This window comes from Nerophis ophidion, linkage group LG22, assembly GCF_033978795.1.
Source record: "Nerophis ophidion isolate RoL-2023_Sa linkage group LG22, RoL_Noph_v1.0, whole genome shotgun sequence".
NCBI classification, from domain to species: Eukaryota; Metazoa; Chordata; class Actinopteri; order Syngnathiformes; family Syngnathidae; genus Nerophis; species Nerophis ophidion.
In genome coordinates this window covers 22236650-22262894 of record NC_084632.1, presented here as the reverse complement: position 1 = coordinate 22262894, position 26245 = coordinate 22236650, and the positions used below count along the sequence as shown (strand labels likewise).

General features: G+C 36.1%; 1 protein-coding gene across 5 annotated transcripts in view; it reads right to left on the bottom strand.

Annotated features, from left to right (window-relative positions):
* Positions 1-26245, bottom strand: part of gtpbp3 (GTP binding protein 3, mitochondrial) — a 76996-nt gene that overhangs the window by 38572 nt on the left and 12179 nt on the right. For 3 of the 5 annotated variants that reach the window (XM_061883503.1, XM_061883501.1, XM_061883502.1), the window contains exons 7-11: positions 25608-25751; positions 22676-22841; positions 13565-13695; positions 13300-13483; positions 11802-12054 (exon numbers count right to left, since the gene is read on the bottom strand). In XM_061883503.1, the coding sequence (XP_061739487.1) occupies positions 11823-12054; positions 13300-13483; positions 13565-13695; positions 22676-22841; positions 25608-25751 (857 nt within the window). In that variant the 3' untranslated portion in view covers positions 11802-11822. Of the gene's footprint in view, positions 1-11490; positions 11731-11801; positions 12055-13299; positions 13484-13564; positions 13696-22675; positions 22842-25607; positions 25752-26245 lie in introns of those variants that run through there. The other 2 variants (XM_061883500.1, XM_061883504.1) reach the window with 1 other exon arrangement.

Below are 26245 nucleotides of genomic sequence, written 5' to 3'. Positions count from 1 at the left end.
AGTCAGCAATCAAAAATGTGAACAATCATACAGATCCCTAGTTTAGTTGCTTGATGTCACCATAGTTCTATAAATGCAAGTGTTCCCTAGCATGGGAGGAATGAACAAACACTATGTTCCTCGCCAATAGTGTCCCCAGTTGTCAACTCTTAACTTTGACAGTAAGATGTCTAATACTATACACTGGAGTTGTGGACGCTATACCTGAAATCAGTAGTGTGCATTTTAGGTTTATCCTTCAATTTCACCCAAAAGCCGAATATCCATAACTTTTTGTGTGTGTGTGTACCAACACGCATCAAATGTAAATATACATTTGCACATTCATAATTACTTGGAAAAAAAGGATTTTGTATTGTTTCTGTGTCTCTGCTCTCAACTTGATGTAAAAATAGGACAGACGCTGGTGTAAATATTTCTCTTGAGTGTTACTCATTTTGTTTATACTTAGATTTTCAATTTAATAAATTAAATGACCCATTGAGTGTCTTGTTTTGATTGTTTGTTTGCCTCTAAACTCCCATCTTAAGTCTACCAACCACAATGGCAGCACAAGTATTAAATACATATTACTTGACACTAAGCCATGTCTAACAAATATGACTTTAGACTAAGTTATGTCTAACAAGTATTACTTGACACTAAGCCATGTCTAACAAGTATTACAGTACACTAAGTTGTGTCTAACAAGTATTACTGTACACTAATTTAACAAGTATTACTGTACATTAAGTTATGTCTGACAAGTAGTACTGTACACTAATTTAACGAGTATTACTGTACATTAAGTTATGTCTAACAAGTATGACTGTACACTAATTAAACAAGTATGACTGTACATTAAGTTATATTCTAACAAGTATTACTGTACACTAATTTAACAAGTACAACTGTACACTAAGTTATGTCTAACAAGTATGACTGTACACTAAATTAACAATTATGACTGTACATTAATTTACCAAGTATGACTGTACACTAATTTAACAAGTATGACTATACACTAAATTTTGTCTAACAAGTATTACTGTACACTAAGTTGTGTCCAACAAGTATGACTGTCCACTAAGTTATGTCTAACAAGTATTACTGTACACTACTTGTGTGTGAATGTGTGTGTGAATGGGTAAATGTGGAAGTAGTGTCAAAGCGCTTTGAGTACCTTGAAGGTAGAAAAGCGCTATACAAGTACAACCCATTTATCATTTATTTATTTACTTTAACAAGTATGACTATACACTAAATTTTGTCTAACAAGTATGACTGTTCACTAAGTTATGTCTAACAAGTATTACTGTACACTAATTTAATAAGTATTACTGTACACTACTTTATGTCCAACAAGTATTACTGTACACTAATTTAACAAGAATTACTGTACATTAAGTTATGTCTAACCAGTATTACTGTACACTAAGTTATGTCTTACAAGTATGACTGTACACTAATTAAACAAGTATGACTGTACATTAAGTTATATTCTAACAAGTATCACTGTACACTAAGTTATGTCTAACAAGTATGACTGTACACTAATTTAACAATTATGACTGTACATTAATTTAACAAGTATGACTGTACACTAATTTAACAAGTATGTACATTAAGTTATATTCTAACAAGTATCACTGTACACTAATTTAACAAGTACAACTGTACACTAAGTTATGTCTAACAATTATGACTGTACATTAATTTAACAAGTATGACTGTACACTAATTTAACAAGTATGACTATACACTAAATTTTGTCTAACAAGTATTACTGTACACTAAGTTATGTCCAACAAGTATGACAGTCCACTAAGTTATGTCTAACAAGTATTACTGTACACTAATTTAACAAGTATTACTGTACACTACTTTAACAAGTATGACTATACACTAAATTTTGTCTAACAAGTATGACAGTCCACTAAGTTATGTCTAACAAGTATTACTGTACACTAATTTAACAAGTATTACTGTACACTACTTTAACAAGTATGACTATACACTAAATTTTGTCCAACAAGTATGACTGTCCACTAAGTTATGTCTAACAAGTATTACTGTACACTAATTTAATAAGTATTACTGTACACTACTTTAACAAGTATGACTATACACAAAATTTTGTCCAACAAGTATGACTGTCCACTAAGTTATGTCTAACAAGTATTACTGTACACTAATTGAATAAGTATTACTGTACACTACTTTATGTCCAACTAGTATTACTGTACACTAATTTAACAAGAATTACTGTACATTAAGTTATGTCTAACCAGTATTACTGTACACTAAGTTATGTCTTACAAGTATGACTGTACATTAAGTTATGTCTAACAAGTATTACTGTACACTAATGTAACAAGTATGACTGTACACTAATTTAACAAGTATGACTGTACACTAAATTAACAAGTATTACTTTACACAAAGTAATGTCTTACAAGTATGACTGCACACTAATTTAACAAGTACTACTGCACACTAAGTAATGTCTAACAAGTATGACTGTACACTAATTTAACAATTATGACTGCACATTAAGTTATATTTAACAAGCATTACTGTACACTAAATTAACAAGTATTACTGTACACTAATTTAACAAGAATGACTGTACACTAATTTAACAATTATGACTGTACACTAAATTTTGTCTAACAAGTATTACTGTACACTAAGTTATGTCCAACAAGTATGACTGTACACTAATTTAACAAGTATGACTGCACACTAAGTTATGTCTAACAAGTATGACTGTACATTAATTTAGCAAGTATGACTGTACACTAAATTAACAAGTATTACTGTACACTAAGTAATGTCTTTCAAGTATGACTGTACACTAATTTAACAAGTATGACTGCACATTAAGTTATATTTAACAAGCATTACTGTACACTAAATTAACAAGTATTACTGTACACTAATTTAACGAGTATTACTGTACACTAAGTTATGTCTAACAAGTATTACTGTACACTAAGTAATGTCTTACAAGTATGACTGTACACTAATTTAACAAGTATGACTGCACATTAAGTTATATTTAACAAGCATTACTGTACACTAAATTAACAAGTATTACTGTACACTAATTTAACGAGTATTACTGTACACCAAGTTATGTCTAACAAGTATTACTGTACACTAATTTAACAAGTATTACTGTACACAAAGTTATGTCTAACAAGTATTACTGTACACAAAGTTATGTCTAACAAGTATTACTGTACACTAATTTAACAAGTTTTACTGTACACAAAGTAATGTCCAACAAGTATTACTGTACACCAATTTAACAAGTATTACTGTACACAAAGTTATGTCTAACAAGTATTACTGTACATTAAGTTATGTCTAACAAATATTACTGTACACTAAGTAATGTCCAACAAGTATTACTGTACACCAATTTAACAAGTATTACTGTACACAAAGTAATGTCTAACAAGTGTGACTGTACACTAATTTAACAAGTTTTACTGTACACTACTTTATGTCCAACAAGTATGACTGTACACTAATTTAACAAGAATTACTGTACATTAAGTTATGTCTAACAAGTATGACTGTACACTAATTTAACAATTATGACTGTACATTAAGTTATGTCTAACAAGTATGACTGTACACTAATTTAACAATTATGACTGTACATTAAGTTATGTCTAACAAGTATGACTGTACTGTACATTAATTTAACAAGTATGACTGTACTCTAAATTAACAAGTATTACTGTACACTAAGTAATGTCTTACAAGTATGACTGCACACTAATTTAACAAGTATGACTGCACATTAAGTTATATTTAACAAGTATTACTGTACACTAAATTAACAAGTATTACTGTACACTAATTTAACAAGTATTACTGTACACTAAGTTATGTCTAACAAGTATTACTGTACACTAAGTAATGTCCAAAAGGTATGACTGTACACTAATTTAACAAGTACGACTGTACACTAATTTAACAAGTTTTACTGTACATTAAGTTATGTCTAACAAGTATTACTGTACACTAATTTAACAAGTATGACTGTACACTAATTGAAGAAGTATTACTGTACACTAAGTTATGTTCATTACAAGACAAAGTGCTTGATATTCATACATGTACAGTAAGTAATATGCCAACATGAGCTTTATTGCTTCCTCTTCCTTGTATGAACACAGAGTGTTGAGCTGCACACAATGTGGCAGACTTGAATGGATGTATAATAACCATGATCCTGTTGATATTAACAATGTATTCCACGGGACACCAGGGAGAAACAGCAGCAATATGTTTGCACTAGTCAAAGATCCTCTAACAGGAGGAATACTGTTAGGTTTTTCAAGAATCTGCTGGAAAAATCTGTCATGGATCCTTTTATATAATAGGACAACTCTTCTGCTGGAAAACAATGTCATTATAGATCCTCTATATAATAGGACAACTCTTAAAGAAATCTTTAACATCAATATATATGGAACATGTCCACAAAAATGTTAGTTGTCAACACTGAATATAGCATTGTTGTATTTTTTTCTCACAGTTTATGAATTTACATTCATATTTTGTTGAAGTATTATTCAATAAATATATTTAAAAAGGATTTTTGAATTGTTGGTATTTTTAGAATATTTAAAAAAAATCTCACGTACCCCTTGGCATACCTTCAAGTACCCCCAGGGGTACAGAACCACTGCTCTATATAATAGGACAACTCTTCTACCGGAAAACACACTTAAGTGTTGTCCCATGAAAAGATGGACTTTACATGCAGATGTACTGAACAAGTGTTGACTCAGCAGTATATTTACTTAAAGGCCTACTGAAACCCACTACTACCGACCACGCAGTCTGATAGTTTATATATCAATGATGAAATATTAACATTGCAACACATGCCAATTCGGCCAGTTTAGTTTACTAAATTGCAATTTTAAATTTCCCGCGGAGTTTCCTGTTGAAAACGTAGCGGAATGATGCCGCGTGTTTGTGACGTTATTGGTTGGAGGGGACATATCAGCCCAGCACTACTCACAGCTAAAAGTCGTCTCTTTTCATCGCATAATTACACAGTATTTTGGACATCTATGTTGCTGAATCTTTTGCAATTTGTTCAATTAATATTGGAGACTATAAAGAATAATGCTGTTGGTGGAAAGCGGTGGATTGCAGCTGCCTTTAGCACCGAGACCCAGCCGGTGTTTCTTTGAAGCTTTTAACACAGAGCAGTCAAGCGAACATGTTTCTCTACGTCAACAAGCAAGTTTTTGGATGGGAAAATTGTGATATTAAGTCGGCTCTTACCAGAGACTTGAGTGGATTACGCGACCTCATCCTGCAGCTCAAAAAGGCAGCTGTGATCTTGGCTCCTCGGCTTCTCTTAGAGACACTGGCGTTCACCGCAGCCATCCGACTTTCAGGTATGACTTTATAATCTCACTAAAATACTATTAACACAATAAGCAGATAAGGGATTGTCCAGAATTATCCTGGTAAATGTGTCTAATTACATCTGAAACTCTCCCACTGCCGCCGCCTGGGGCCGTCGCCTTTTCTTTTTTAGTGCTTCACTCTAACTTTCCTCATCCACGAATCTTTCATCCTCGCTCAAATTAATGGGGAAATCGTTGCTTTCTCGGTCCGAATTGCTCTTACTGCTGGTGGCTCACATTATAAACAATGTGAAGATGTGAGGAGCCCTCACACCGGTGACGTCACGCGCACATCGTCTGCTACTTCCGGTACAGGCAAGGCTTTTTTATTAGCGACCAAAAGTTGCGAACTTTAGTGATTACTATAGTGATTCTCAAACTATAGTATGGGCTCCATCTAGTGGTACGCCAAATAATCGCTTGATTGAATTACGGTGTTAATTTATAATACTATAATACCTACTCAGTGGCCGAGTGGTTAGAATGTCCGCCCTGAGATCGGTAGGTCGTGAGTTCAAATCCCAGCCGAGTCATACCAGAGACTATAAAAATGGGACCCGTTACCTCCCTGCTTGTCACTCAGCATTAAGGGTTGGAATTGGGGGTTAAATCACCATAAATGATTCCCGGGCACTGCACTGCTGCTGCTGCTCACTGCTCCCCTCACCTCCCAGGGGGTGATCAAAGGTGATGGGTCAAAAGCAGAGAATAATTTCGCCACATCTAGTATGTGTGTGACAATCATTGGTACTTTAACTTTTTAACTTAATAATACTCAAACACAATGTTACTGTTCAAACTGTGTGTAATGTAACAGTGGACAAAAATATTTAAATAAACTTGTTAAACAAAACCTCTGCCTTGTTTTTAATAGTCATGTTTTTAATCATGTATTTTGATGTTATGGTGGTAATTGGAGAGCCAAGTGTTTTCTGAGTTGGTACTTGGTGAAAAAAGAACCACCGCCATAGGTCATTTGTAAGAAGACAACACTTGTTAAAAGTTGCATCAAACTATGAACACGTTTAAAAAATATATCAAAAAGTTGTATTGAAACCAATATTGGTAACATATGCACGCATTTTGATTGATGGGTCTTTTTTACTTACATTATCTGAAGCAGAAGAAAAGCAACAATTTCAACATTCAATACTTATTGCTGCGAAAATCCTTCTCACTGTTTTGCAAGTGTTGGCCCTGCGATGAGGGGGCGACTTGTCCAGGGTGTGCACCCCCTTCCACCCGATTGTAGCTGAGATAGGGACCAGCGCCCCTCGCGACCCCAAGAGGGAATAAGCGGTAGAAAATTGGATGGATGGATGGACTTAAATTCCTATATGGAACAGGTCTTTTATTCTAGTAGGTCTTTTAAAAACTAGGAATTACTTTACAAAGCCACTTTATTCTTTAAATATCCATCTTAATGAAAATGTCATCAATTTAAATTAAAATATCAAGTTGAAGGCTTTTCACAGCGGATTAGAAAAGAGATAACTGGATGAATTAATTATAAATAATTACAATTAATTATAAATAATTATTTTTTAAATAGTTTGAAAGCACCAATTGACTTATGAGTCATTTCCTCATCACATTAAAGTAGAGTAAAATCACTCCCAGCTAAAAAATAAAGTACAAACGTGCATCTTTTGATGTGCAGGACAGCAAGTGCCACGTTTAACTGAACAGTCCTTCTGCTGTAATTAATCAAGCAGAACATGAAAAGGCTGACATAGCCGAGCGGGAAGAGGAAAAAGTCCGGCCGCGGAGAAAGCCAAAAAGACGTAGACAGACAATTCTGCAGGCGTTCCAGCACAGCAAATGTCGTCAGCGACCAGCAACCGGGAAAGAAGGGTGACAAGTTCAACAAAGAAACATAAATATTTGATCAAGGCCAGATTGACAGGGGAACAAAAGCCACAACAGTGGTCGCCCCAAGACGGCTCCTTTCTCACCGCCGAGGAAGAGACCTGCGTCAGTAACTGTCTCCAAATACTTTTGGGTAGACTTTTCTGAAGTGTCTGAACTCACCTCATTGAGGAACAAATCACTAGTGTGAATACACCACTGTTGTTATTTAGCCTTTGGAACACCAGTTACACTTTTATGATTTTCACTTCACACATCATAGAAGCGATGGAGGAAAATATTGGTTATGTTTCCATTCATGTCACGTGATCATTAAATAAATGTGAATTATTTTAGATATCAGATTAATTGATTGATCTGTTTTAAATATATCAATAAAGGTCTCCAAAGTGCGGCCAGGGGGTATTTTGAGGCCCACAGCTTGTTTTTTAATTGGCCCGCGACACATTCTGCAGACCAAATAAATACAACCAGAATTACAACATCATGCAAAATAAATAAAAAATTAAACTGGCCCAAATCCCCCAAAAATGACAACAAGATAGAGAAAAAGAAGAAGCTTATCCACTATGTGTCCGCACAGACTGCAAAGGCGGACGCATACAAATTTGAGGACTTATGCAGATCCCAAATACAGATCAGCAGGTACCAGAAGGTAAGAAAAGTTTCTTTTGCATAATATTGCGAAACAAAACGCCAGATAATACATCTTATCTCATACACACACCATAATAATACTTGTATGTTGAAGCACAGTACAATCCATCAAGCGGTGCGGCTTCAAGCAATCAATTAATCAATCAAACGTTATTTTTAAATTGCTTTTCATACATAAAAGAAATGCAACGCAAAGTGCTTTACAAAGTTAAAACAATACTACATTAGGAGCACTGTCAGGTTTTGAGAAAATGAAAGGATTTTAAGTGCGCCATATAGTCCGAAAAATATGGGAATCGAGCTAAAATTAAATAAGTGCCCACACCAGTGTAAGGGGGAGGCACATGGCGTAAGAACAATAGTCGAATTCGAGAAAGTGCAGGGATACTTGGACTCCACATGTAGGTGTGAAAATACAAAAAATATTAACTATATTAACTACATTAACTATTTGGGACATCAGACAAATTTAGTGCATGGAAACGTAGTGATTGTCCTGTAATAACATTTTAAGATGCGGTAAGTTTATAAGAGTGCTAAATCCCTCAAAAAGGTTTGACTTGGCAATAAAGCAAAAAAAAAGTAATTAAATACTTTATCTGATCATTTATTACACTAATTTGCTTTGTTACCTATTGCATGTTTTGTTTACATAATTTAGCATAAATTGATTGACATATATTGTATTGTTTTTTTATCGTATCTAATAATGTGGCACCTCACCGCTCACGTCTTCTGTATGCAACCCAGGCTGAAAATAATTTGGATACACGTGCAATAACTAAATCAATTGAAAATATTAATTCGAATACATTTTGAACTACACCAAAAATCAAGACTTAATTTTCGTATTGCTTATCATTTTAAAAAATGGCATACTGTACATTTTGTTTTTGTCTACTTTATGGCACTGTATAGTATAGTAAAAAGCCATTGATTAAAATATATTAAAGACCTACTGAAATGAGATGTTCTTATTTAAACGGGGATAGCAGGTCCATTCTATGTCATACTTGATCATTTCGCGATATTGCCATATTTTTGCTGAAAGGATTTAGTAGAGAACATCCACAATAAAGTTTGCAACTTTCGGTGCTAAGAGAAAAGCCCTGCCTCTACCGGAAGTCGCAGACAACGACGTCACAAGTGTGGGGGCTCCTCACATATTCACATTGATTTTAATGGGAGCCTACAACAAAAAGTGCTATTCGGACCGAGAAAACAACAATCCATCCATCCATCCATTTCTACCGCTTATTCCCTTTCGGCAATTTCCCCATTAATTTGAGCGAGGATGAAAGATGTGTGTTTGAGGATATTGATAGCGACGGACTAGAAATGTTTTTTTTAAAAAGTTAAAAAAATAAAAACGCGATTGCATTGGGACGGATTCCGATGTTTTTAGACACATTTACTAGGATAATTCTGGTAAATCCCTTATCTTTCTATTGTGTTGCTAGTGTTTTAGTGAGTTTAACAGTACCTGATAGTCGAAGGGGTGTCTCCACGGGTGTCTTGACGCTAATGTCTCGGGGGAGTCGACGGCAGCTATGGACGGCACAAGCTCAGCTTTTCTCCGGTAAGAAACGACGTTTTAACCACAAATTTCTCACCGAAACCTGCAGGTTGAAATTCTGTCGTGATTCTGATCCATAGTAAAGTTTCACCTCCAGGAATGGCTAAAGGCTAAAGCTTCCCAACTCCATCTTTCTACTTTGACTTCTCCAATATTAATTGAACAAATTGCAAAAGATTCGGCAACACAGATGTCCAAAATACTGTGTAATTATGCGGTTAGAGCAGACGACTTTTAGCTGTATGTGTGTGCAGCGCTCATACGTCCTAAAAACCTGTGACGTCTTGCGTACACGTCATCATTACACGACATTTTCAAGACGAAACTCCCGGGAAATTTAAAATTGCAATTTAGTAAACTAAAAAGGCCGTATTGGCATGTGTTGCAATGTTAATATTTCATCATTGATGTATAAACTATCAGACTGCGTGGTGGGTAGTAGTGGGTTTCAGTAGGCCTTTAATAGTTCTGCCTGTAATTTATATGAAAATGCTGGTGTTGTACCAACCGTACTATAACATTCAGTCCAGCTCAATCATAAAATAATTTTAAAGCAAAACAATTTTAATAAAGCACAATACCATCCTTCCATTTTCTACCGCGTGTCCCTTTTTGGGAAAGCTGGAGGAGCTGGTGCCTATCTCAGCTGTATTCAGGCGGAATGCGGTGTACACCCTGGACAAGTTGCCACCTCATCACAGGGCCAACACAGATAGACAGACAACATTCACACTCACATTCACACACTAGGGCCAATTTAGTGTTGCCAATCAACCTATCCCCAGGTGCATGATAACTCTTGCTTCCAAACTTACTAACAGGCACATGCACAGATAGATCTCTAGTGGTAGTTAGTGTCCTTTCTGCTGTAGCCCCTTTCTTCTTTATTCATTCATTTAAAAATAAAACATACTCTCTGTAATCAATTTCAAAAATATTTTTTGATATATGACGGGGTATATTTGAGTACTTGATAAAAAAGTTCTTCCTCAAACTGTTTGACAATGCTCCCAAGACCCTTCTCCTCATGAAGTGCTAAAACATAAATACATTTATAAATCTAATATTTTCACAGCTACAACATACAAAATAATTTACGATCTTCTGAACACATTTTTCAACACTATGAGAGACCTTTATACTTTAAATAACATCCTTTAGTCACTTTTACACTCTTTAAATCCAATATTGCAACTGTGGTACACAGGCTCCATCTAGTGGTCTGCCAAAGAACCACATGATTAAAGTACAGTGTTTTATTTTCCTAGATTCATACCAAGTGTAACAATACACACAGCTTGAGCAGCTGTGTGTCATGGTACAGTGGACACAAATATTAATAAATATACTTGTTAAATAAAACATCTGCCTTGTTTTTATGAGGACTTAGGACTACAATGCTACTACTGTATTTTAATGTTTGTCATTATGGTAGTACTTGGAGATCTGAGTTTTTTCAGAGGTGGTACTTGGTGAAAAAAGTTTGAGGTCCACTGCAATATAACAATGCTGCCAGAGCCTGAGCCAATCAGTGGCCATGATACTGAACAGAGTAATCTGATTGGTTTGGTCTCAATTAGTGGCCCATACTACTGTAGTATTGATATTTTCAGTTTATTTAGTTCATTGCAATAATGACAATAAAAACTCTATTCTCTATTCTATTCTAAAATGTATAAAAAATGGTGAAACTGCACTATTTGACAACTAATAATAATTTAATTATTCATTTTCACCACGGGTGCCATTTTTTTCTGGCTATATCACCATAACCCAAAATAATTGTGCATGTACCTGATTACTAATGTAATATGCACATAAAACACAAGTAAATTTAAAGTTCATAAGCAGCAGAATATGAAGGAATAGTTATCAACTGATGCTTTCAGGTAGTGGCAAAGTTCAAAGAAAATCTGATTCTTTAATCAGTCAGCACATATAATCATTAAACAAGACAAGTACACGTTTGACTTAAATAGAATGCTGTATTTCATACGGGATGAGAACAGAAAAGCATGTTCCGATTGAACAAAATAGAATTTCGAGTGTGTGACCTTGCACTGCTGTAAATTTAGTTTGAAGGGACCCAAGGGCCTAATCTCCAGCTATCACAGGCTGTGACATTGTTTTTTTGAAACCTGGGTTGTGTTCTTTATAGACCACAAAGCCTGGCATGGTACCAAGCTTTTATGCCTTTACTTCCCTCTAGAAGTAACAAGAATGCAGCTCAGTTGAATATCTTAAATATGATTATTATTGCTAAATGAATTACTCACATGGAGCTGCGGTCCTCTTGACTATTTGCCAATGCAGAAGTCTTTGAAGATGATATCCAGGATCTCCTCCGGTCCGATCTTTCCAGTGATCCTGCCCAGGCTGGTGAGTGCCAATCGGACGCCCTCTGCTGCCAGAGCGAGGTCGAGGTCACGGTATCGCTGGTACTGATCCAGGGCGGCGACACAGTGTTGCAGGTGGGCCCTGTGGCGTGCCTGGGTCAGGGTGGGGGCATCAGACAGGGGATTTCCACACCTAAACGAAAGGAAGTTTGATATCAAGCTGGGGCTATATGTGACTTTTTTTTTTATTTAAATCCTCTATTTATAACACGGTCATATACTGTATATGTATTTACCTCATGCAGGGAGCAAATCTATTTATACAACATGCCCAATATCCTCAAATAGTTGCTGTGTTTCCATTAATCGAGGAAATTTTAATTAAATTGGTCCTGTTTGCTGTTAAAGGAGAACTGCAATTTTTTAGAATTTTCTCGTTATATACGACAAGAACACTTACATCTTTTTTTATGCATTTTAAATCGTATATTAACACTAGCAAACGTCAGTTAAAAATGGACCTAATGGGAGTCACTCTATTCCCTCTGAAAAACATCCAAAAGCCTCCATCATTGTTTTACGTACAAGCTGTAAGTACAGTCGCGGTCAAAAGTTTACATACACATGTCATGAACATGTCATGGCTGTCTTGAGTTTCCAATAATTTCTACAAATCTTATTTTTTTGTGATAGAGTGATTGGAGCACAACGTTGTTGGTCACAAAAAACATTCATGAAGTTTGGTTATTTTATTAAATTATTATGGATCTACTGAAAATGTGACCTAATCTGCTGCGTCAAAAGTATACATTCACAAATGTTAATATTCGGTTACATGTCCCTTGGTAAGTTTCACTGCAATAAGGCGCTTTTGGTAGCCATCCACAAGCTTCTAGTTGAATTTTTGACCACTCCTCTCGACAAAAATTGGTGCAGTTTAGCTACATTTGTTGGTCTTCTGAATTGGACTTGTTTCTTCAGGATTGTTCACACGTTTAAGTCAGGACTTTGGGATAAAACCAACCTCCGATGAATTCGGAGGTAATCCTCCTTTTTCGTTATGGCACAGCTGAAAATAGTTTGTGTGTCTTATAAATTATAATGACAATATCGCTAATACTTAATATTCAGGTCACGAGCTGTAAATGCAGCATTGTTGGTGGTTTTTCAATGTCTTTTTAGACAGCTTTATGGCCAGAATAGTTTCTCCCATTAGCTGCATTGTGAGCCATCTTGTATTTGCCATATTTGAGTTAGAATGCATAAAATGACAAACATATTTGTTTTTGTCTTTCATAGGGTTTGTGAATGATAGGCAAAACTCCCCTTTGAAAAAGTTAGCTTTTATTTTTTTAATTTGTGTTTCTTAATCATCACCGGCATTTAATTTAGGCATTTCTGGGAACAAAACACATTGAAATCAATACTGCAGACTCACAGTGTCTTGACTCGGTTGTGCAGTGTTGTGAGGAAGGCTTGAAGTCCTTCATTAGTGTGACAGGACATCACACACACAGGAAGCCCAGATATGCAGCCCAGCTCCTTTTTCAGCATTTGTCCCTGCTCCTCAGGCAGCAGGTCCACCTTATTCAGGACAAGAAGGCACCTGTCAGACTGTAATGCTGGATGCAAAAAGGAAGGGAAATGGGAAGGAATCACATAATGTCTGTAAAATGTACAACTAGTTCATTTGGATACTGTACCGGTGTGAATGTGCTCCTGAGTGGACAGGAAACTTCCCAAGTGGTCCTGAAGAAAGGCTGCAGCTTGCTGGACATCCATGGGGAGGCGACTGCAATCGACGACCACCAAAGTCAAGTCTGCTTGCTCAACTCTGGAGAAAACAAAGACAACACAGCTTTCTAAAATTAATTGCTACACTATCAACAAAAAACATGTATTAATGTATTAGCAAAAGTATACCTCCTAATTGTATAAACCAGGGGTGTCCAAAATGTTTCCACTGAGGGCCACATACGGAAAAATTAAACCATGCAGGGGCCATTTTGATATTTTTCATTTTCAAACCATAACAAAATATATGGATTCTTTTATTTGAGCTTTAGGACTCCCAGGGACTATGGAGGGCCTCCGTCATTAACATGTTAAAAATAAGTCAAATTATTATTTTCATTTTTTATGTAACGCTTACAGTAAATCTCTATATCAACTTCAGGTTGATATAAAGTTGGAAAAAAAAAAAAAGGTTTTATGCCTTTTCAGTCAAAGACAACTTTGTTTTTTTATAGTAAAACTGAAATATGCAGTATTTCCCCCATTGCCCAAAACATTCAGAAAGCAATGTTTGATCTGAAGTAATTGGAGCCCTAAAAATATCAAAAATACAGGACGCCATTGATTGAAATGTATTATTATTTCTGAGTAGTCACAGTGAAAAAATAAAGAAAATCCCACTAAATATCTTTGGGATCCAAAAGGTCCCCCAGTCAAAAAGTGATACATTTTCATTATTTTTTGTTTTACTTTCAACACTTAAGTTACGAGATCAATTTCAGATACATCTGTCCATTTTACGTTTGAACTATTATTTTGTTGGTTTTATGCTCTTTTGTCAAACACTGTTTTTATATGGCAACCACACAATATATGCACATAATATTTTCCACATAAAACATTATAACATGAAATATTTGAAGTAATTGGAGCCTTAAATAGGTCAATAATCATTACAAAAAAATATTTTTATTTTTATTTTTTTTTAGCATTGTAATAAGAGCAAAATAAGACAAAAGAAAAACAAAGAGCCTGCATGGCAGCTTTGTGTCAACTTTGCAACTTTTCCCTGTTAGATCTCACCTCATTCTACTTTTTTTAGTGTTTATTTTTTTATTTTTGCAATAGCATTTCCAAAATGTGTGGCGGGGCACTAAACAATTAGCTGCGGGCCGCAAATGGCCCCCGGCCCGCATTTCGGACACCCCTGGTATAATCCATACCTTCTGCAGTGTTCTGTACATATGCATGAAGGTAGCTTTATATTGTCTTCAAAAGTGTCCAATAAGACCAGAAATAATTGCTTAACTCGTCATTTTTCTGACGGAGAATCTAAAGGGGTCTGAATACTTGCTAAATATGCTAAGTTGGCAACACTGGTCCTTCCTGCTGCATTTTTTTTATTCTCTGGCAGACCATGTGCGTATGAGCAGTGTTAAAAAGCAGAGTTACCATGCCATCTACTCAACAAAGTTGGAACAAGGCTTGCAACGATTTAAACAATTTGAAAAAATATTCAATGTTCATTGCGTTTATATTCTTACGGCCTAACACGGTCCTGGCCCTATGATAAAAAAAACACCCTATGGCCCTTTGGTTAAAAAACACTGCCTTATACATCAATCTAAGTTTAGATGACAAATACACAATGGATATAGGTACTACGGTATCATAACAAGGGACTATTATATAAAAATATGTTAAAGTGTAAATTGACAATCTTTTGCAGCAGTGATAAAAGTACATATAAACACTTAATTGTATTAATTTAACTTAAGATAGTAAATGCTATTAACCAACCACATTCTGTTCTGCAGTAATGTAGGAAGAAGGGGTAAAATGTAAAGAAAGCAAAACATACTATAAATACTTTATATTTACTCTATACATACACTAAAGTTCATTTACAATGTTTTAAACTTGAAAATACAACATTTAAAATCAGGCACTATGAATGAATCTTGGAAAAAACAGACTTTGGCTGCATGTATTTGTTCTGAATAAAATAAAATAAAAAAAGAGTCTTGTCTTAGTTAAAGCCTGCTGAATAATCTCTTAAAGTTTGTCTGGATAATTCAAACCAGTCAATTCGTATTTCCATTAAAAATAAATTCCACAGGAACAATATTGTCCAAGGTTGCTTCCTTTGTGCATCCGCCAGCCCCACCCCTGGTGCACCTCCATCCCATGTGAGGAGGTAGTAGCAGCAGCAACGGCAGCAGCGGATGCTTGTACTTACCACATCCTTCCTGTAGTGACCCAGGTCACAAGTGTGACCTGGGCATGCACACAAAGTTTTTCTATACAACGCAAACTGCACGCCCTTCCTATACAAACTGCAGCTTCCCTCAACATAAATATTGAAAATAGCTTTACTGTCTTATTTGTCTTTAGATGACATTATTTTTTTATTTAGTTTGTCAGGCTTGTCTCTCAAGGTGCCAGAGGCTTGAAATGAAATGCAAATGTTATTTTACATAATAGACTGTAATCAGGAAAAATATTAGCGGGAAAGTCCAGCAAAAGCTGATTTGTTTAGGAAATTAAATACAGTGGGGCAAAAAAGTATTTAGTCAGCCACCGATTGTGCAAGTTCTCCCACTCAAAATGATGACAGAGGTCAGTAATTTTCATCATAGGTACACTTCAACTGTGAGACAGAATGTGAAAAAAAATCCAAGAATTCACATTGTAGGAATTTTAAAGAATTTATCTGTAAATTATGGTGGAAAATAAGTATTTGGTCAACCATTCAAAGCTCTCACTGATGGAAGGAGGTTTTGGCTCAAAATCTCACGACACATGGCCCCATTCATTCTTTCCTTAACACGGATCAATCGTCCTGTCCCCTTAGCAGAAAAACAGCCCCAACTCGGGCATGATGTTTCCACCCCCATGCTTCACAGTAGGTGTTGTGTTCTTGGGATGCAACTCAGTATTCTTCTTCCTCCAAACACGACGAGTTGAGTTTATACCAAAATGGGTACATGGATGATACAGCAGAGGATTGGGAGAACGTCATGTGGTCAGATGAAACCAAAATAAAACTTTTTGGTATAAACTCAACTCGTCGTATTTGAAAGAAGAAGAATACTGAGTTGCATCCCAAGAACACCATACATACTGTGAAGCATGGGGGTGGAAACATCATGCTTTGGGGCTGTTTTTCTGCTAAGGGGACAGGACGATTGATCCGTGTTAAGGAAAGAATGAATGGGGCCATGTATCGTGAGATTTTGAGCCAAAACCTCCTTCCATCAGTGAGAACTTTGAATGGTTGACCAAATACTTATTTTCCACCATAATTTACAAATAAATTCTTTAAAATTCCTACAATGTGAAATACTGGATTTTTTTTTCACATTCTGTCTCCCACAGTTGAAGTGTACCTATGATGAAAATTACAGACCTCTGTCATCATTTTAAGTGGGAGAACTTGCACAATCGGTGGTAGACTAAATACTTTTTTGCCCCACTGTATAATTAAGGAAACCATTTTAAGAGCAGCATTGTAATTGAATTTGTGTCAAGATAACAGCTTACCATACTGATCGTACACAGAACATTTTTGAGTTAATTTAGAACATATATTTTTGGTTTGCTTTCTTCATCTGAATGTTAAAAATGCATATGGGGTGATGTGGATTTATTTTAAAGTCTACAATGGGGATTTATTACATTGCAGATTTGTTTCATTTGTTGTAACATTTTTGCCTTAAATTATGCATTTTTAAGCATTCAAATGGCTAAATGCATAAAAACCTCAATACTACAGTAGTACTGGCCATAGAGAAGACCAAACCAATCACAGCCTGCCGTTAAGTATCGTGGCCACTGATTGGTTAAGTCATAGGAACCATTACGATATAGGATTAAAAGAGTGTCAAGGTGACTTAAGGCCGTATTACTTCATGTCTCGGGCTATAATAATATTGAAAAACACATTTTGAAGGTAATTAACAGTTTTATATGTTCTGGTTATGGAAATATTATCATTAATGATTTCAGCTTCGAGCGGCACGGTTAACAGAGGGGTTAGTGCATATAGCTCACAATACGAAGGTCCTGAGTAGTCCTGGGTTCAATCCCGGGCTCGGGATCTTTCTATGTGGAGTTTGCATGTCCTCCCCGTGACTGAGTGGGTTCCCTCCGGGTACACCGGCGTCCTCCCACTTCCAAAGACATGCACCTGGGGATAGGTTGATTGGCAACACTAAAATTGGCCCTAGTGTGTGAATGTGAATGTGAATGTTGTCTGTCTATCTGTGTTGGCCCTGCGATGAGGTGGCGACATGTTCAGGGTGTACGTCGCCTTCCACCCGATTGTAGCAGAGATAAGCACCAGCGCCCCCAAAGGGAAAAAGCGGTAGGAAATGGATGGATGGATTTCAACATCACGGAAATTAATTAATTACGGTTAAGTCCGTATCCATTAAACAACAACTAACAAGGAAGACTGTATAAGAATACATTTTTGTTTCATCAGACCAGAGAATTTAGTTTCTCATGATCTGAGAGTCTTTCAGGTGCATTTTGGCCAACTTTATACGCAGACATGGCGTCCGCTTGCTGCAGAGATTGGTGGATAGCTGCACAGATGGTTGTCCTTTCGGAAGGTTTTCCTCTCTCCACAGAGGAATGCTGTAGCTCTGACAGAACGACCATCGGGTTCTCTGTCACCTCCCTGACTAGACTAAGACGAATGCAGCAATGTACAGAGATATCCTGGATGATGTACAGATACATCCTGGATGAAAACCAACACTTCCCATCCAACCTGATGGAGCTTGAGAGGTTCTTCAAAGAGGAATGAGCTAAACTGCCCAAACATAGGTGCCCCAAGCTTATCCTATTCAAAAAGGCTGTGATTGCTGCCAAAGGTGCATCAACAAAGAATTGAGCAAAAGCTGTGAATTCCTATGTACATGTGATTTTTTTTTTTGATAAAGCTACAAAATAAAAATAAAAAAATAAAAAAAACTTTCACATTCTCATAATGGGGTATTGGTTCTCATAGTCATCATTGTCACCGACGTCCCACTGGGTCATTATTGTCACCGATGTCCCACTGGGTGTGAGTTTTCCTTGCCCTTATGTGGGCCTACCGAGGATGTCGTAGTGGTTTGTGCAGCCCTTTGGGACACTAATGATTTAGGGCTATATAAGTAAACATTGATTGATTGATTGATTGTCTGTAGAATTTTGAGGACAAAATAAATGTACTCCATTTTGAAATAAGGAAGTAACATAACAAAATGTAGAAAAAGTGAAGCTCTGTGAATACTTTCCGGATGCACTGTATGTCTGGGACATGACAAACCGCAACAAAGCAATAACCCGTATTAATGTACTTGTTACTCTCCTGTTAATATCTGCTAACGTGGTTCCAATACCACTTCTGTTGAAGTGAACTAATCAGTGATTTATTCTTCTGTTGTTTTAAGCTCGCTTAGTGTCAATATGTTTCCTTAATGTCTGCTGCTCTTTTGCTAAACGTGTCGCATTATAGCCTCTTTCTTCAGTTCCACCGTGATATTAAAACCTGTTAGGAATTTAGTTTGTTCGTCACAAAGGAGGTGAACTTTGAGGGGTCGCTTTGCACTGCGTATCGACGTACACAAACAGTTAACAGTAGCATCTAGCACTATCATTGTCTTTCAACAAAAGGACCATGCTGCAAGGTATGAGCCATTTTGTTTTGTTCAACATTGAAAGGCATTGATTGGCATCTGGCAATCACAGAAAATGGCCAATAATAATCTGTAACAGATTTATTGGAACACCACTAGTGGCATCTTTTTCCTCAGTGCACGGCCATCTTATCATGACGCAAGGTAAATAGATAGATAGATAGATAGATAGATAGATAGATAGATAGATAGATAGATAGATAGATAGATAGATAGATAGATAGATAGACAGATAGTACTTTATTGATTCCTTCAGGAAAGTTCCTTCAGGAAAATTAAAATTCCAGCAGCAGTGTACAGATTTGAAATCAATTTAAAAAAGTAAAAAGGAAATAATGGGGGTTTAAATGGAAACAAAATAGAGAAATATTGCAATAAGAAAAAAAATAAAAAGCAACAATGAGAATAAAAATATAACAGTAAAATAAGAACATAACAAGAGAAACTAGGCATTAGTGACCATGTTATGAAAAAGTATTGCACTGTTATTGTTTCACATCCCCTGTCATCCCAGTACCCCCCGCACCCCTCCCCAGAGAGGAGTTGTACAGTCTAATAGCGTGTGGGATAAAGGAGATTTTTAGTCTATTAGTCCTGCACTTGCGATGAAGCAGTCTAGCACTTGATGACTTAGTCGACGAATCATACCAATCATACGAATCATGTCGATTTGCCCTTTTCTTGCCATGACCTGCCATGTTCCCTACAATGCTGCCTCCATAAACAACGTAATAGACACTTCTGATTGGCTAGAATTGCCGTACATTACTCATTGTTGCGTTTGCAAGGGGACATAATTTGTATTAGATCAGTGGTTCTCAACCTTTTTTCAGTGATTGTGAAGTGAAGTGAATTATATTTATAAAGCGCTTTTCTCGAGTGACTCAAAGTGTTTTACAAAGTGAAACCCAATATCTAAGTTACATTTAAACCAGTGTGGGTGGCACTGGGAGCAGGTGGGTAAAGTGTCTTGCCTAAGGACACAACGGCAGTGACTAGGATGGCGGAAGCGGGAATCGAACCTACAACCCTTATACCCCCTGTGAACATTTTTTTTAATTCAAGTGCCCCTAATCAGAGCAGAGCATTTTTTGTTGAAAAAAAGAGATAAATAAGTAAAATAAAGCACTATGCTATCAGTTTCTGATTTATTCAATTGAATAACAGTGCAAAATATTGCTCATTTGTAGTGTTTTTTCTTGAACTATTTGGAAAAAAATATATAAAAATAACTAAAAACTTGTTGAAAAATAAAGAAGTGATTCAATTAAAAAAAAGATTTCTACACATAGAGGTAAGTATCATCAACTTAAAGTGACCTCTTTGGGGATTGTAATAGAGATCCATCTGGATTCATGAACTTAATTCTAAACATTTTTTCATAAAAAAAGAAAATGTTAACATCAATATTTATGGAACATGTCCACAAAAAATATGTCTGTTGCATTTCTTTTCACAGTTTATGAACTTATATTCATATTTTGTTGAAGTATTATTCAATAAATATTTTTATAAAGGATTTTTGAATTGTTGCTATTTTTAGAATCTTTTTTTAAAAATCTCACGTACCACTTGGCATACCTTCAAGTACCCCCAGGGGTACGAGTACCCTCATTTGAGAACCACTGTATTAGATGATGCACACATGTGGATGGAGATGTTTAAACACCTTATAAAAGTATCAGTGTTCTGTGGACAAGGCCCGACATAAAAGCAACGAACATCAAGTGCTTTTGTGCGCTCCTACCCCATCTAAAAGCACTCACAGGATACTCTGCATTTGGGACATCGGGAACAAAATGACCCCCAAAAAGCCGCAGAAGAAAGTTCATTTGTAATTCTTACTATATTTATTTGGGTTTTTATGTGTTTCCTTCACTTGCAAATGCATTTTGGCCAATTATACAAATTTGACAACTACTCGCTGGTGAGTGTCATCTAGTTAGCCAAAGATTAAGCGGGAATGACGACTGTAACAAACAATGCTATTCTTCCTCGGTGTAAACAAGGGAAGCGGCTGTCAGTAAATGTCTCGCGATGTGTCCATTCTCTATGCAATGTTGTAAATACATCAAGGAAAGGTACCTCTTCAGTATGCAACCTCTTGGGAGTGTTGTTTCCATATATTTATATCTATGGCTCAGCAATAATACAAGTTGTGCCACTTAGAAAGCCGTCTGAGACATATAGTTTAATGCAAAGAGGAAGAGCAGTGACTTATTTCTTCCTTTCTTTGTTTTTGTTCACATCAGCTGTGGGTCTCAGAGCTCATTTGTTCTGTCACCTGCTAGGGAAGTGGTTCTCAAATGGGGGTACTTGAAGGTATGCCAAGGGGTACGTGAGATTTTTCAAAAATATTCTAAAATTAGCAACAATTCAAATATCCTTTATAAATATGTTCATTGAATAATACTTCAACAAAACATGAATGTAAGTTCATAAACTGTGAAAAGAAATGCAACAAACAGTGTTGACAGCTGGATTTTTTGTGGACATGTTCCATAAATATTGATGTTAAAGATTTATTTTTTTGTAAATAAATGTTTAAAATTAAGTTCATGAATCCAGATGGATCTCTATTACAATCCCCAAAGATGGCACTTTAAGTTGATGATTACTTCTATGTGTAGAAATCTTTACTTACCATTGAATCACTTGTTTATTTTTCAACAAGTTTTTAGTTATTTTCATATCTTTTTTTCCAAATAGTTCAAGAAAGACCACAACAAATGAGCAATATTTTGCACCTATACAATTTAATAAATCAGAAACTGATGACATAGTGCTGTATTTTACTTCTTTATCTCTTTTTTTCAACCAAAAATGATTTGCTCTCATTAGGGGGTACTTGAATTGAAAAATATTTTACAGGAGGTACATCACTGAAAAAAGGTTGAGAACCACTGTGCTAGGGACATAAGGACAACCTACAGCAGGGGTCGGGAACCTTTTTGGTTGAGTGAGCCATGAAAGCCAAATATTTTAAAATGTATTTCCATGAGAGCCATATAATATTTTTTTTAACACTGAATACAACTAAATGCATTTTTAAGTAGGACCAACATTTTTAGAGTATTATAAGTCTCCCATTCTTTTTAATAACATTGTTTTTTTGAAGCAGAACCAATAAGAAATAAAATACTTGTTAAACAGGTGCGGTAGAAAACGGATGGATGGATTAAAATGCATGAAAATGTTTTATATTTTCAACGTTATTTTTAACATGGCGATAACCAGCGTAATTATTCATTACTTATCCTGTTGAGTAATGTCAGCTAAGATTTATCTGAGAGCCAGATGCAGTCATCAAAAGAGCCACGTCTGGCTCTAGAGCCATAGGTTCCCTACCCCTGACCTACAGTATGAGCTGTAACGTAAACATTTTACTACCTTTCACGAGCTCGACGGACGCCCTCTCGCTCAACCAGGTCCAGACAGTCTCTGAGGCCAGCTGTGTCACTCAAGACTACAGGAAAGCCACCAATGTCCAGAGACGTCTCTACTACATCCCTGGTGGTTCCAGCAATGGGGGACACAATAGCTGCAGGTCTCCGGCCTGGATTAAAAAATAGATTTGAATAAAGCACATATGCTTTCCAATTTCCTCTCTGTGCTCTAAGTTCTAATGTCACAACCATAGTGCATGTTTCATTGTAGAAGCACCTTTTGCTTTAATTGCACATTTACAGCTATTTTGGCGGGATGGCATTCAACTGGGCACATCCTGACGTGGCAATGTATTTTATATTCATTTAATTTAATTGTCTAAATTCAAAGTTTGCTGGACTGGCTATAGGACAATTACACTGATTACTTTACCGCGTTATGATTTTTAATGCATGTTAAATAAATATTACAGAATTTATTTGACTGTGGGAACTACTTTTTCTCTTTAAAAAGACTTTTTCATCACCATTGGCAAGGTGTCTATCAAAAGACTAATCAGAACAGGAAACTATGACACCCTCTGACAAATAGACCTATTATTGTAATAGGAAACTCTGAGAAGACTACGCAAGACCCCACTCAGGTTAGTTTATACAACACACGGTTCTAAATGCTTTCAGGATACAATATGCCAAACAGATACAGGCTTGCAATATAAACAACACATGTGTAATAAGATATACATAAGGAGGGGATACTAGGCTAAAATAAGATAACAAATTCATAATGGCTCGAAAGGAAGGCAGTGGTGCACGTTGGCAGGTGACAACGTTTGTACTGTACATGTAAAACATACTGTATGTACTGTAAAGTTGATTCTCTATATAAACTGGCATGAAGCATATGTCAGCTGTATGTCCACCCGAACAATCTCATATGTAGCAACAATTACGACTTTACAAATGCAAAACAGTGTTCAGTTTTGACTGACATGCTAATTGTTGTTCCAGTTTGCAAAAATCATTCTGAGAGCTATTTGTATTATGCGGTCACTCTTATGGATGACAAATACAAGATTAAAAAATATTCGACTATTTTTGTGACTAATTTGGCACAACCCGTTCACCCTTGCTCTTGAGCAGATGCTCTCCCATCGCACGTCCCTCCAGTGCCACCGTGTGTGAATGTAGCTTGTTGTAATTCCGCGTCTTAGCTGCTGGTATGCCAGAGAATAAGACAACCTAGCAGAAGGGTTCCGTGTTGCCAATTTAGGGACTTTGTCGCTATATTTAGCACGGATTCAGACCCCTGTAGATTTACTAACAACAAATACAACAACTTTCTAGTCCTACCGATACTTTTAGAGAAAGCGTGTAACACTCTTTGGGCGGCATAGCTCGGTTGGTAGAGTGGCCGTGCCAGCAACTTGAGAGTTGCAGGTTCGATTCCCGCGTGTACCATCCTAGTTACTGCCGTTGTGTCCTTGGGCAAGACACTTTACCCACCTGCTCCCAGTGCCACCCACACTGGTTTAAATGTAACTTAGATATTGGGTGTCACTATGTAAAAGCGCTTTGAGTCACTTGAGAAAAAGCGCTATATAAATATAATTCACACTCACTTTTCTCAACAGGCAGCCGATCTGTCTTGCTAATGACTTTAAAACAAAAACACAAAAAGAAGCAACAAAAGAAAGTTAATTTGTCTTTCTAAACTAATTTATTTTGCTCACTTTTTGTCTCTCACACAAAAGTTACATTAAGTTTGAAACCAGGCTGCAGTATGTAGTAGAAAATAGGGCTGCATCTATCAATTATTTTTTAGAAATTGAGTACTTTATTAATGAATTTGTTGGATTAATCGAGTAATTTAAAATAACACTTTCTAGCCTCAATGCGACTTTTAGGGAAAATAGTTAACATTTTTCTAATGACCTTTAAAAAATATTCTAATTATAAATACACAACATTGAAATTGCACTTTTACAATGGGTAAATCCCTACATATTGCTCACATTAAAAACTACATTTAAAAAGTTAAAACACAAACAAAAAAATTATCAACATAAACCAGGCAATAGATAATAGGTAAAGAACCAAACTGAAAAAAAATACCAAACCAAACAAAAAGATAAATTGAGTGACTATGAATTTAAAAATGTAACACACGATACACATTTGAAATGGTATTATTGGATGTTTGTTATTTGGACAAAAATGTGGTTAGCGTTAACATAATTGTCGATTCTAACATGTCCTCACATGTGTTTGAATAAAACATTTGTTACGCAGGTCAAACATAAAATATGTTGTTAGTTCTCAAAATAAACTTTCACCTTGTTCTGCTTGTTTGCTGCTCTTAAATATGCAAGCTGAGTTCTGGTAATGTGTTGCATCATTGATGCAGTACTATTGTGAAATGCCAGCTCTGTTTAGCAGTGCAAACATTTGATCACAATGTCTGTCTTTTTCAGTTTTAAATCACAATGTCGGTCTTTTTCTGTTTAAGTCATCCATATAAATTTAATGTCAAGTGTATTTTACTCATTAAACAAATCATCTAAGCAACAAAATAACAAGTCAAGGCTTTTTCCTAATTGAATTAATCAATTTGATCAATGCCCTAGAATAATACATTTTATTTTTTACTCTGACAATTATTCAAATCATACATTATAACTACTTAAATGGATGCGGTCCTAAACAGTGTATCCATTCTAGTATTGTCTGCTGTGATGCATATAAAAGCAATCATACGAGATAGTAGTATTAATCGAAAATGTTGCTAATCAAGGACAAATTCTACCTTCTTTCTCTGCAAATAATGTTAGTGTTCTAAAGAAATACTTTTATGATAAAAAAAAAAAAAAAACGTTTTATGCATCAATTTAGTTGTGTTATTCACTCATAGTCTTAAAGTGTGCTGCTCGTCTTACACAGCATGTTGAGGAGGCTGCTTTTCCCAGCATTGGTAGCTCCTGCGATGACCACCTGCACACCGCTACGTAGTCGTTCACCCCTCCTCTCATCCTGTAGGTGTCGCTCCATCTCGCCTTGCAGATCACGGACCATTGCGTCAACTGTGTGGGTGGAAAACACAGGAACACGACATGACGGAGTTATAGTGCTCAACTTCACTTCCTAGTACACTTTTCTAATCTAATGAAAAAAGACATTGTTTGTTTCGGGAAACATCTGGCTCACACCAACTTTTTCCTATGTAACTTACAGGAAAATTCATAAAAAAATCATTTTTGATTTTTAAGATTTTGCAGCATATTCATCGTCCATACTTGACATTTATTAAACCAGTGTGCAGTAGCAACAAACTAAGTACAAAAAACTTTGGTCCTGCATGCTTGCGTGTGCAAATTTAAGGAATTCGTGCCAGACTTACTATTTTTAAATATGAAGTCTATTATTTGCACCTGTGAGGCGTGAGCCAACATTCCGTGCCACCAAAACAAATAACAGTTCCCAGGCTGTGTATTGTGTTGAAACTTGACAATATCTGAGGGCTCGAAAAAACTGTGCCAGTCCCAGACAGCAGGCGACAGACTCTGGGGAGACATCC